This window comes from Alexandromys fortis, unplaced genomic scaffold, assembly GCF_014885135.2.
Source record: "Alexandromys fortis isolate MF-2015 unplaced genomic scaffold, M_Fortis_MF-2015_v1.1 scaffold_80, whole genome shotgun sequence".
In the NCBI taxonomy this organism is placed as follows: domain Eukaryota; kingdom Metazoa; phylum Chordata; class Mammalia; order Rodentia; family Cricetidae; genus Alexandromys; species Alexandromys fortis.
The window spans coordinates 6,073,742-6,086,385 of NW_026068174.1; the positions used below are offsets into that span (position 1 = coordinate 6,073,742).

The 12,644-nt window shown below is 46.7% G+C and overlaps 1 protein-coding gene across 3 annotated transcripts in view; it reads right to left on the bottom strand.

Annotated features, from left to right (window-relative positions):
- Nucleotides 1-7,607: 7,607 nt before the first annotated feature.
- Blmh (bleomycin hydrolase) overlaps nt 7,608-12,644 on the bottom strand; it is a 35,832-nt gene continuing 30,795 nt past the window's right edge. For all 3 annotated transcript variants that reach the window (XM_050128696.1, XM_050128695.1, XM_050128697.1), the window contains one exon: nt 7,608-8,508. In XM_050128696.1, coding sequence (XP_049984653.1) covers nt 8,357-8,508 — 152 coding nt within the window. In that variant the 3' untranslated portion in view covers nt 7,608-8,356. The remainder of the gene's footprint in view (nt 8,509-12,644) is intronic.

Here is a 12,644-nt window from a genome sequence, read left to right on the forward strand (position 1 = left end):
TAGATTCTGGGGATTGAACTCTGGGTTCTCTCTTGCTTGTATAGCAAGCACTTTGCTGACTGAGCCATCTCTCCATCTCCTGAGCTAAGATTTTTTTTTTATTTTTATACCCATCCTGTAGCACCAATAATAAAAACCCAGAGACAGATATTGGGGTTCAACCTGAACATCAGAAAAGCAAAGTAGCCACTGGCTCTTATCTCTACCTCAGACCCAAAATGGGTGATCGTGCCTCCACGAATCCTCAGATTCAGAGTGAGAGAGATTTCCTGTCTCATCCGCCTTATATTCCTCTCTAGTGCTGGGATTAAAGGCACGTACCACCGCCGCCTGGCCTCTATGGCTAACTAGTGTGGTTGCTTTGTGTTCTCATCTTCAGGTAAGCTTTATTTATTAAAATACAAATGAAATATCACTACGCCAACCTACTAGATTCCCTGTTCTACCTGTAAGCGCCCTAGTTAGGGTCACGTTCTGGTGGCAATTGGTTTCCTACTTCACCTCGGTAGAGAAGCCAGAAGCACGGAGCTCCGGGAGGGCCTACCCACGCGTGTACTGATGTGGACAGCACTTCTGTGTCTCGAAGCCCCAGTCACCCACAAGCTCTGAGCTCTTTCTCTTCCTACATCTCAGCACCTGCCATTGTCTGCAGGCTGCGGGGGCCTAGGGTACAGGATTGTCAAGAGTGATGGCAGCTGAATGGGAGGCTGATGTGGTCATCAAAACCAGCTGCTAGGGCGGAAAGGGAAACCAGCCTGGGTCCAGGGCTGGCATGGTGCATGCCTTTAAACCCAGCCTAGGAGCCTGAGGTACGGGGCTGCACAGAGAGACTCTGTGCTCTAAAACAAGAAAGAAGAGAGAAAGGGGGGAGGAGAAAGTCCCATACAGTGGCTAAAACTTAAAGCAGTTTGACATGGGAGTACCCCAAGATTTACTGATGTGTGTGTGTGTGTGTGTGTGTGTGTGTGTGTGTGTAAAACGCACTCACTCAGAACTAAACTAAGTAGAAAAATTAGGATGCAGTTGAGGCTTTGGTAAGAATGAACGCTGGAGGTGAGAACTCACTGATCATGCTGTATCTTTTTGTAAAAAGAATTTATGTATGTATAAATATGTGTATATATATATATAAATGTATGTGTGTGGGGGTGGGTGGGTGAGTATACATCACACGTGGCAGGTGCCCACCATAGAGGCCAGAAGAGCGTGTCAGACTCCCTGGAAGTGGAGTCGCAGGTGGTTGTGAGCTGCCGGGTGTGGATGCCGGGAACCCACACAACCAGGAGAGCCTGAAGTGCTCCTAACCGCAGAGCCATCTCTCCAGCCCACTGTGCACTTTTCATACTATTAAGCATTTGCAGTAGAGGCTAGAGAAATGGCTCAGTGGTCAAAAACACCAGCTGTTTCAGAGGACCCAGGGGGTCCCCAGAATCCATAGGGCAGCTCACAACCATCTGTAACTCCAGCTCTAGGGGATCTGATGTCCTTCTGGCCTCTGCAGGCACCAGGAACATACATGTAGTTCATACATACATGGAGGCAAACACTCTTACACATAAAATGAAAATAAGCTAGGGCTGATACAAAGAATCCCTGTCTCAAAAATCAAAAATAAAATGAAATGAAATGAAATGAAAATAAATCTTTTTAAAAAATTGCAGTAATGCTTTCATAATTTTTTTCCCAGAAAAGCAGGCTTTGCATCTGCTAAACAAGCAAGCCTTCTGCCAGTGTACCATGGCCCTGTCATCAAAGCAGCTTTATTTTAAATAATACATAAATAAGAAAAATGGGGAGGAGAGAAAGGCATCCGGGCTCAAGCTTCTTGAAAAGCGAACAAGCCCTGGAAAACTGCCAGCTCCCCTTGCCACCTCTTAGACAACACATGGGCCAGTGCCTCCTCACCTGCAGGGTGTGTGTGTGTGTGTGTGTGTGTGTGTGTGTGTGTGTGTATGAGAGGGAGGGAGACAAGGAGGGGAAGCCAGGGCTCAGCTCAGCAGTGAGCAGGGGCCATTTCCCTGTGTCTCTTTCTCCCTCCCCTTTCCTCTCTTGTCTGAACTCTCTTGGGCTCTTCTCCCCCACGCCGCCGCCCCCATTTGTACACGTGGGGAGTTGCCCACAGCCCCTGCCTGAGGTCTGTGTCTCTGGTCAGAAGTGGCCATACTTTCCCCTCTGCAGCTTCAGGCTGCCACAGTCCCCACAGTGGAAACCTCACGGAGAGTCACCTTCCTTTCCAAGAGCCTGTTTCCCACCTCAGTGACAGACTTAGCTGGGGACCAGGGAGTTGTCCTAAGCCCCTAGGGAGCCTAAGTGTCACAGCAGGCATGCTGGAGGAGCGCGGGAGTAAAGGTTTTAGTAAAATCTACCATTTGTTGAACATCTTCTAGATATATGCTTGCGTAATGCTCTGCCCTCTTCCTGTCATATAGGTTAAATGACGGATTATTGGGCTGGAGAGATGGCTCAGTGGTTAAGAGCATTGCCTGCTCTTCCAAAGGTCCTGAGTTCAATTCCCAGCAACCACATGGTGGCTCCCAACCATCTGTAATGAGGTCTGCTGCCCTCTTATGGTCTGCAGACATACACACAGACAGAATATTGTATACTGTATACATAATAAATAAATATTTTAAAAAAATGACGGATTATTAAAAATAAATTAGCGTTATTCGTATTCAAGCAAAGCTTTCATACTTAATGAATTTTAAGATAACGTTTTAATATGGGTAACATGGAAATGGAGGCTCAGGGAGCATCAGTGGCTTCTCTAGGCTTCCACTGTCTCCATGCTGAATCACCAGGCCATCCCCTCTGCTCTTCCTTTGGGTTTGGGCTAACTAGAAATAGGAAGGCTCAAGGCAGAAAACGGCAGGCTTTTGCTCATTTCTTTGTCTCTTCTCCCTTAGCGCGGGCCACTTCGATTGTGCGGTCCCAGGCACTTTAAGAATGAATATGGAGTCACAGGGACTTCTCTCCTGTTCAACTCGTCCCCACCCAGCTGCTTGCAGGGAAGCAGACCTCAGATCTCTGTGCAGACTTGTAACTGATTACAGCCGTCAGAATGTGGGGTACATTCAATCAATCAGGTTCTGATAGTTACTTGGAGCCAGGGGTTGAGCATACACTGTGGGGTGGGGAGACAGTTCCTGCCCTTGGGAAGCTGGCAGGAAGTACTGACTTTGGGGAAAGCAGACAATAAATATATAATAAATTCAGAAGGCCTTAAGTGTTGTGATGAAAATAGACTCTACGGAGTGACAGGTGTCCAGGGGAAAGGGGGGGGGGGGGATTGGCTCCTTAGATGATGTGACCTGATGACCTTTGACATTACCTATCGTCTGAATTCCGAGAAGCCAGCCAAACAAAGACCGGAAGAAAGAACAGTGGGGAGGCTGAACTGAAAATGGAGTGTTCGAGAGATAAACTAGAGTCAGGTGAGTAAGAACATCAGGTTTGGAGAGGTGATCTGGGTGTGGCTTGTGCCCCTGTGATTGAAGGATGTCCAAGCAGAAGTTAAGAACAAGTGATTAGGCCAGGAGAGCCATAAGGGCCCCTGTAGGTGAGACCCGGGGATGGACAGATGCTGCAGTTGGAACCCAGAGCCTCACACATGCTCGGGAAACACTCTGTCAAATCCAAGGAAGTCACTACGGTCCTGCCTCAGCTGTCCTAGCCTTCAGCAGTAGGCATGGGGCAGCTGGAAAGAAAGGACCGGAGTCCACAGGGTCCACTTCCTGCTGCGCCTCTGCATAAGGGGTCCTTCAGGGATAAACAGGAGGGTAAGCTGAGGGCAACTGTACCCTCCCGCAGGCTGGCATGAGCCAAATGTCCTAGTTTCAATTCATGTGTCCCACAACCCCAGGAAGCAGGAGGCAGCTCCATGAAACGTATGAGAGTCATGAACATGTTGTCCAAAGTATGAGAGGACTCATCTGGAATCGCTTTAAAAACAAAATCAACAAATGACTAACTGCGGCCGTGGAGCAACGGGGCACTCCCTTCTCATAGGAGGCGCTTGAGGAGAATGCCGTGGAGCAACGGGCACTCCCTTCCCACAGGCGGCACTTGAGGAGAATGCCTAGCCGGTACCCGCAACCACATGGGAAGACGTGTCCCATTATCTGGTCTTGGTTTCTGACAGTCAGCATGACTCTCAGGCTGTCCAGAGTCACCAACTTTGCCTTCCGGTGCTGATGCTTTAGGGAGGGCAAGACCTCACCGTCCATTCCTGGTGCCCAGAAAACACAGCTGACATTCTTTTCTTCCACTTACCGGATCTTGTTTGGGTTTGTTTTGTTTGTTCATTTGAGACAGTCTCACAACGCAGCCCCGGCAGGCCTGGAACTATGAAAACCAGGCTAGCCTTGAACTTAGAGATGTGCTGGCCTCTGCCTCCCGAGTGCTGGGGATATAGGTGTGGACCTGCACACGGGCTCATCTGGGTCCTGTCTTTGTTTGGAAAAAAAAAAAAAGTAGCTAATAAAAGTTTGTTTTGGGGAGGTTACTGTTTATTGGATGGCTGGATTTGGTTGGGGACTTTTGCATCCATGTTTGTAGGTGAAATTTACATGGCTTTTGTTTTCATTATGTTATACCAGACTTAAAAACAAACAATTCTTTAGGCCGTAAGATAGTTCATTGTGTTAAGCACACACGTGTTGCCCATGCACGTAGAGGCCAGGGGTTGGTGGCAGACGTCTGCCTCTATTTTGGAGACAGTCTCATTGAGATGTTTCTGCTGGACCGGCAGGCCAATGGCCCTCAGAATCCAGCAGGCTCCTGTAGCACAGACTGGTCTCAAACTTGCCGTATATTCAAGGATGACCACAAATTCCTGCTGCTGTTGCCCCTACCTCCTCCCCCAAATCTGCAGCTATGGGCATCAGCTGCCACAGTCAAGTGTCCTTTTACTTACTTATTAAAAACTTGCCTAGTCTTACAAAAGATTTGTTACTCTTTAAAAAGAATTTGGGGCTTTGTGAATCCATTTAGCCTCTGTTGGCATATCTTCCTTTGGGCTTAATCCTTTCTGATCCCTTTTGATATACACTTATATAACTAATCTAATTATAATTCAGGTTAAACTGCCTGTGATCATGAGTTAATTTTTAAAGATAGGGAACACACTTCAACTGGTCTTCTAATTTTGGTTCTTCACCTAAGTGTCCTATGGTTGGAGTGTATGCTATAAGGGTTGAATTTTTAAAAAGTTTCACGTGTGGTCTGTGAACATAGCTCTGTACAGCATTTGCTAGGGCAGGACCCAGGTTTAATCCTTGGTGCCAGAAAAAAAAAAAAAAAAGGTCCCACTCATGTTCAAAACGTACATTCAGCTGTGAGATGAATCCCAACAGCATCCTCGTAGCAAACACACTGAATGCTGTTTCTTTTACGTACTCACCAATTTCCCGTTGTTCAAGCTCTTGGTAATCATGAAGTTTCTTAAACTCCCATTATGATGTGGATTACTTGTGTTTTCATATAGTTTTCAATTTTTCATGTATTTTGAGGTGTTATTAGGAACACAGAATTTAAGGTCTTCATAGTTTTCTGGGAATGGGTAAAGTCATGCAACGAGTCCACATCTACGGATGTTTCTGCTTCAGTACCTTTCCAGGGCCGCTGTGTTACCAACTCCAGGGAGGCATTCACGCTGCAGCTGGACCGATGGGCTACTCTGAATGGCCCTCCTTCTGTGGCTTGTGGCTTAACCAGGCTTGTTTTAGTTTATACACTACCTGAGAGAGCTTATGAGAAAGGCTGGATTGGACCTGGCTCTGTGGCTGAGGATGGCCTTGAATCCGGGTCCTCCTCCTCCACAGCCTTCCAGTTCACAAGGCACAGCTATACCAGGCAATGCATTTTTATATTGAAGGCCACTCATGTCTCTTATACTCAGCACATAGCTCAATTTCCTTTAAAAATGCAATTAAATATTTCTTAGAGGAACATTGAATCCATTTATATAAATTATGCCCTGAGTTAGGCACACTTCTCTTTTATCTCACTGGATAACCCCGGCTGTCCTTGAACTCAGAAACCCTCCAGTCTCCACCTCCTGGGTGCTGAGAGTCAAGTCAGGAGCCACCACCAAACCTGGTCACGTACCCTACCTTATTTTGATATTCTACTTTTCTTGCTATTTCCCCCCCATCCGGCCTTCTTTTTAAATGTTTAGTATATGTTTATTATTGTGTGTCATGTGTAGGGTTATGTGATGTGTGTGGTTAAACACAGACATGCACATGACATTCGGAGGCCAGAGAACAACTTTCAGTTGGCCCTCTCCTTCCACCATGGGGCCTGAGGCCCAAACTCACTCAAGTCAGGCTTGGCCAGCAAGCACTTCTCAGCAGAGCCATCTCAGGGGCCTGCTCTGTCTTCTGTGGACTGTCTGTGTTTTCTTACTCTGTTCGCCCTTGGCTGGGAACTACCTTAGGTCTATCGCAGGAATCCACAAAGTTTAGCATCTGTGTTAACACACCAATACCTAAAATTAACACTTTTATCTTCTACCCAAATGATAAGACTTTCAACGAGTCAACCCAATTACCTGCCTCTCCAGCTACCTTTATGACTTTGGGGTTTTCTTTTGGGGGGGGGGTGTTTTGGGAGGCCTTACTGTGTAGCTGGTCTGGGCTTCCTTGTTTTAGTTTTCTTTTGAGCTCTGTCAGACCGGCGGGTCTGGTTGTCTGGATGCCGCTACGCTTAGCAGTCTGTGCTCTCTGTTCACAGATGCACTTAAGGATCACCTCCTTCTCTTGGGAAAAACTCAATTTTTCTTTTTCTTTTTTTTGAAAAAATGTCCTTTATTTCATCTCAATCTGGAAAGGCAATTTTACCACGTAGAGTTCTCTTTGGTTTTTCTCATATCATTTTTATTTGTTTTGTTCGAAACAGGCTCTTGGTCTCAGTCCATCCTGGTCTGGAACTCATTATGTATTCTAGGCTGACCTTGAGCTCTTGGCAATCCTCCTGACTCAGCCCTTCAGAGCCAGCACCACTACCCTCCACCTCTCCTAGCACTCCCAAATGCACTCCAGGGTTTCTGGTAAACGTAGTTAAAATGAGAAGGTAGCTGTCAGTTTCCTTGGCCTCAGTTTGGAGGTGACCCGAATTTTCAGATCTGTGAAAGGGCGACTATTACCCTAGACCAGGATGACTCGAATGCTGTGGACATACTGGCTAAGGTCTGAGTCTTTATCGGATTTGACAAACAACATCCCCTGCTAGGGCTAGGAACAATTGGGGAGCCAGAAAAATCAGGGACGCAGACACTGATGTAAATGCTACATGGAAGCGCTGCTCAATGTTCACTGAAACAGATATAGTCTGTTTGCCGATGCTCGTTAGCCCCTAAGGCCAGACCCACCAGAGGCCCCACCTTGAGAGAGACACTGGATCTGGGTGGGATGATGGCAGGGACACAGGCTCTCAGATCTGCAGAGGCCATGAGGATAAGGGTGGGCAGGCCCAGGATGGGTTGGATCCTTCAGGAAACCCTGAGCTCTGACCCTGGTTCTTCACTTTGATGAACCTTCACCATTGGCTGATCCCCTTTGTAGCTAAATACACACTTCTTAGAGTTTACAGATCAAACACGCTGGTTTATTCTCATTTAGCAAAGTATTTTATTCAAAAGCTTCTCAGCACCATCAAGTTATCAGAAGAAGGAGCATCGCTTCCTATCCCCACCCAACCCCCAAGGCAGAGACACAAGTTAAACCTGTCAATGGGGCGCCCCAGTGACCACAGCTGACCCCACAAGGTTTTCTCTAAACCTGTTTAACCTGACCCAAGCGAAGCTGTGTCCCACAGGAAGGAATCATGTCAGACTGATCAACCTTCCCTTCTCGGGCTATCAGAATCACATGAAGCAACCCTGCAAAAGTTGAATTAGTGACCACAGTGTAGGAAGGACAATGACCTGTGAGGCAGCATGCAGCGCTAAGAGTTCGAATCCTAGCTAACCCTCCCCCAATCTACTCTAGAAACGAGGAGCACGGGTCTGTTTGTTCTCTGCACACCTCGGCGGCTCATCTTATTCTCTTACTACAAACACAAAGACCACGACAGTTAGGACAATTACATCTGGTTAAAATGCTAAGAGACCTGAGCCGGCAGAGATGAGGAGAGCAAACAGTGCTCTTCCTTTTTCTTTTTTTTTCTTATGAATATTTGTTTCAGCATAAAGCATCTTTCCCAAAGAGGTTCCTGGAGGAGACTGGGAACCCAAGAGTCTGCCTGTGTCCTGTGGGAACAGCCACCCATGTAACTTTGGTTTCAGTCCCTGGATCTGTCCTCGGCAGCTATATCCGATCCCATGGGAGGAGGAAAGAGCTGGAAGCAGTGCCACTCACTCAGCCAAAGCCCCCATGGGGTCCCATGCCGGCAGGACAATGGGCTCCTGCTCTAAGACCGCCAGCACCTCTTCTGGGACATGCTTCCTGTCCACCACCACCTCGTAGACGTACTCGGAGAACCACTCATCAGTCATGCACAGGTAACCTGGAAGAAGAGAAGAACCTATGAGTTCAGAGGGCAGGCAAAGAGCAGGGAACCTCCTGCAGCAAGATCTTTTACCAAAGTGTTTTCCAGCTTTAACCTGCAATCGCATTTGAATCCCAGTCTTACTAGCAAGTCCGTGAAGCAGACAGGATAGACATGGCTGTACTTTTACCAACTATGAAACGGGAACTCAGAGGAACTGATGTCCAGTACTAGGGAAGTTTGGTTCAGAGAGGACCAATGGCTATGCAGGTTCATTCTCACCTCACCCACACTCCCAGTATCCCAGCTAAACTGCTCCAGGCATGTAGACGGGCCACGTCACCATGCCCAGCAGCCACTCACTCATTTGCAGTTGACAGTGAGTGATCACACAGCCCTTGCTTTTCTGAAAGGGAATGTGTAGTGCCCAAACACCGAGACAGCAAGTGTCCCACATTCCCCAGCAGGGCCCTTCCCTGGGGGGCTGCACAGAGGTACCCATACTAGCAGCCTGCCTCTTCCCATCAGAGAGATTGTCTGAATCTCAGCCTCTACAAGGTCACACAAGTTCCTCTTCAGGACCATACTTCCAGCAAGCTCCTGTGGGCAAATAATATGCCTAAGCCACCAGCAGTATGAAAAACAAAGTGGAAATGAGAGACTACTAAAGTGTGTGTTAAAACATGTTAAAAGCAGGATTATGAGCTACGGAGGGATGCACAAGCATACACAAAACATGTACCTAACAGGAGCACGGCAGGCGCATCAAGGGATTCGCAAGAAAGAGCATCCACTAGCTACAAGATGCAGCTAGCACCTGCTATAGACACTTAGCCACCTCTCTCTCTGTTTCTTTAAATCTGGGCTTGTGGTATTAATCCCCACGCAGGACCGAGAGTAAGGGAGAAGACACAGATGTTTCTTCCAAGAGGGTTCTCTAAAGTCAGGTATGATAGCACACTTTTTTTTTAATTTATTTATTATGTATATAGTGTTCTGGGCACCAGATCTAATTATAGATGGGTGTGAGCCATCATGTGGTTGCTGGGAATTGAACTCAGGACCTTCAGAACAGCAGTCAGTTCTTTTAACCTCTGAGCCATCTCTCCAGCCCGATAGCACACTCTTATAACAGTAGCATTTCGGAAGGTAAGGCAAGAAGATCAAGATTTCAAAGCCATCTTCTGCTACATAGGGAGCTCAAAGTCAGCATGGGCTCCATGAGACCCTGTCTCAAAAACAAAGCAAAGCAAATAATACACAGAAAGATATATAGAAACAAATACACACACACACACACACACACACACACTCCCAAAACCAAGAGGGTTCTCTAGTTAAGCGGTTTCCAAACTTCTTTGGCCTCAAGATCTGTTTATACTTTTAAAATAATTAAAGATGGCTAGAGGGATGGCTCAGTGGTCTAGAGTACTTGCTGCTCTTGCTGAGGATCTAGGTTTGATTCCTGGCACCAACACGGTGACCAGCACTTGTGATCCTGTTCCAGGGCATCCAATGCATTCTTCTGATCCCCAAGGGCACCAGATACATATGCAAAACACACCCATGCCTGCAGGAGAAACTCTCTCACACACAAAATGAAATAAATAAACGTAAAAAGCTAGCTTATGTGGGTTATATTACTATTTATTATACTAAAAATTAAGTTTAAACAGTTCTATGGGCTGGGGAGATGGCTCAGTGGGTAAAGTGCTTACTGTACATAAGGATTTAAGTTCAGATTACCAGCACCCACATAGAAAGCTATGCATGATGGTAAGCTCCTAAAACCATGACCCGGGAGTATGGAGAGAGGTGGATCCCAGGGTCTTGCTGGCAGTCACAGTAAGTTCCCGGTTCAGTGAGAAACACTGCCTCAAAAAATAAGGGTGGAGATAATAGAGGAAAATGCAGCTTGCTCACATATGTATACCAGAAAGCTCACCTCGTCACCTCATAAGAAAACATTCTAATAAGCACTTGCCAGTTACTGTGAAATGGTCTCTGCGTTCCTTTCCCCAGCATCACACTGGCAAGTACACACACGTGTGATCTCAGGGGTGCTGAAGCAAGCCTTGTCAAGGGTTGCTCACCTGGTGAGTACCCTCTTGATGCCAGGCTGCTTCTTCCAACAGTGGGTAAGGAGCGAGCACAGAGTGTGGCCTGTGCTGCTTCTGATCTGCCCTGACACTGATTACCAACATCTGTATCAGTGCACCCAAATCCGAGCACTCCTGAGAAACTCACATTCGCCTTGTCAAAGACATGCACTGGCCAATGACTGCAATCCTAGCACCTCAGAGGCTGAAGCAGGATTACTGCAAGTTTGAGGTCAGGCTAGGCTACAGAGTGAGAGCACCATCTGAAACATTAGCCATTGTTCCCTACCACAGCGCAGCTGCGCATGTCCTGGAGCAGCTGTGGCAGTGAACCAGGTAAAGGAAGGAGCAGACTCCGTAAGAAAACTCTGGGCCTTAACAATACTATCGCACACAATCAAATGAGTCTCCCAAGACTGCCCCAAGAAAATGGACACAAAGTACATCTGCACGATCTTGTTCCAAAAGCAGATCAGATTAAGTCCTCACAAATTAAATCTCCTATCAATTGTAGCCCACCCTTTCCATGTCCCTGCAAGAGGACAGCCTTGATTAGCTTCTCTCTGCAGGATATGAGTTCTTCGAGGACCAGGACACCCTCACAGTGTGAAAGCTGCCAAGTAATTGCACCCTGGGAAGATAACAGACGTGGCAGCTCCAATTGTTGACACTGCATGTCTCAGAGTTTTACCAAGATTAGGATCAGTGAGGCTGAAACCAGGAGGGCTGACACAGTCTGGAGCCCCAGGGTGCTGTGGTGCACTCGGCAGCAGATTGTGGGTGCGGGGCTCTGAACTTCAGTTCCCAGCCCAAATGAGAACAGCAAATTAGGATCCCAAAGTTAACATTTAGGAAGACAGCCAATGCAATGTATAATGAAGTCAACTTCAGAGATACAATTTCACTTAAGCATTAGTATCTTATTTATATTCTTTGAGCAAATAAAATAAAATAAGCAATTCCTAAGTATCTGGCAAAGTTTCTGAGTTTTGTATGGGGAAAGGGCAGGCAGGGTCTGGGATAAAGGTGCAGAGCCAGGTGCTGAGACTCACACGTGAAGAGGCCTGATTGGCAGCTTTACAGACAGGAGCACCTACCTGAGTTTCTGATTGCCTGCCGGGGTCTGAGAATTAAACCTTGCAGACTGTATTAAAACAACAAAACATTATCATTTATTTTTTAACTGACTAATACATACTTTTAATTATTATTTTATTTCTAGTTATATGTATGTAGTAGGGCGTGTAGAAGCAGTGTAGACCTATGGAGCCAGAAGAGGAACTTGGACATCCTGGAGCTGGGGTTACAGGTGACTGTGGGCTGTTTGTCTGATCTGAAGTGGGTGCTGAGAACTGAACCTGGGTCCTCGGGAAGGAAGCCTGTGCTCTCAACTGCTGAGCCAGCTCCAGCCCCAATAATGCCACTTATGAATTAGAAATATTTCCCAGTTTTTCTCATCTTGTTCTAAGACATACTGCACCTCACTGACAATTTGTAGTTAATTATTATTTTGCTATTAAAAAGGTGTGTGTGGCGGGGAGGCTGGAGAGATGGCTCAGTGGTTAAGAGCATTGGCAGCTCTTCCAGAGGTCCTGAGTTCAATTCCCAGCACCCACATGGTAGCTCACAGCCATCTGTAATGAAATCTGGTGCCCTCCTTCTGGTCTACAGATGTACATGTAGATAGAGCATCATATACGTAAGTTAAATAAAACTTAAAAAATTCCTAAAAACCAACAAACAAGTGTAGGGAAAATGAAGTCATTAAATAGGTGTGGTAGTGCACACCTGTAATCCCAGCACAAGCAGCCAGACAGGAAGACCACACAGTTGAGGCTGGCCTGAGCAATGTAATGAGATTCTGTACATAGAAATAAACAGTGAGACATTGCCTGTTCAGCTGCACTGACCTAAGGAAGACAACTGTGACTCGACACCCTAACTCAAGGGTGCAGCTAGGCTTCCAAACTGTCTAAGACAGAGTGAGAGACACCTTACAGACGCTAGTCAGCCACTGCAACAACACTGCAAAGAACACACAGCAATTGAGAAAGT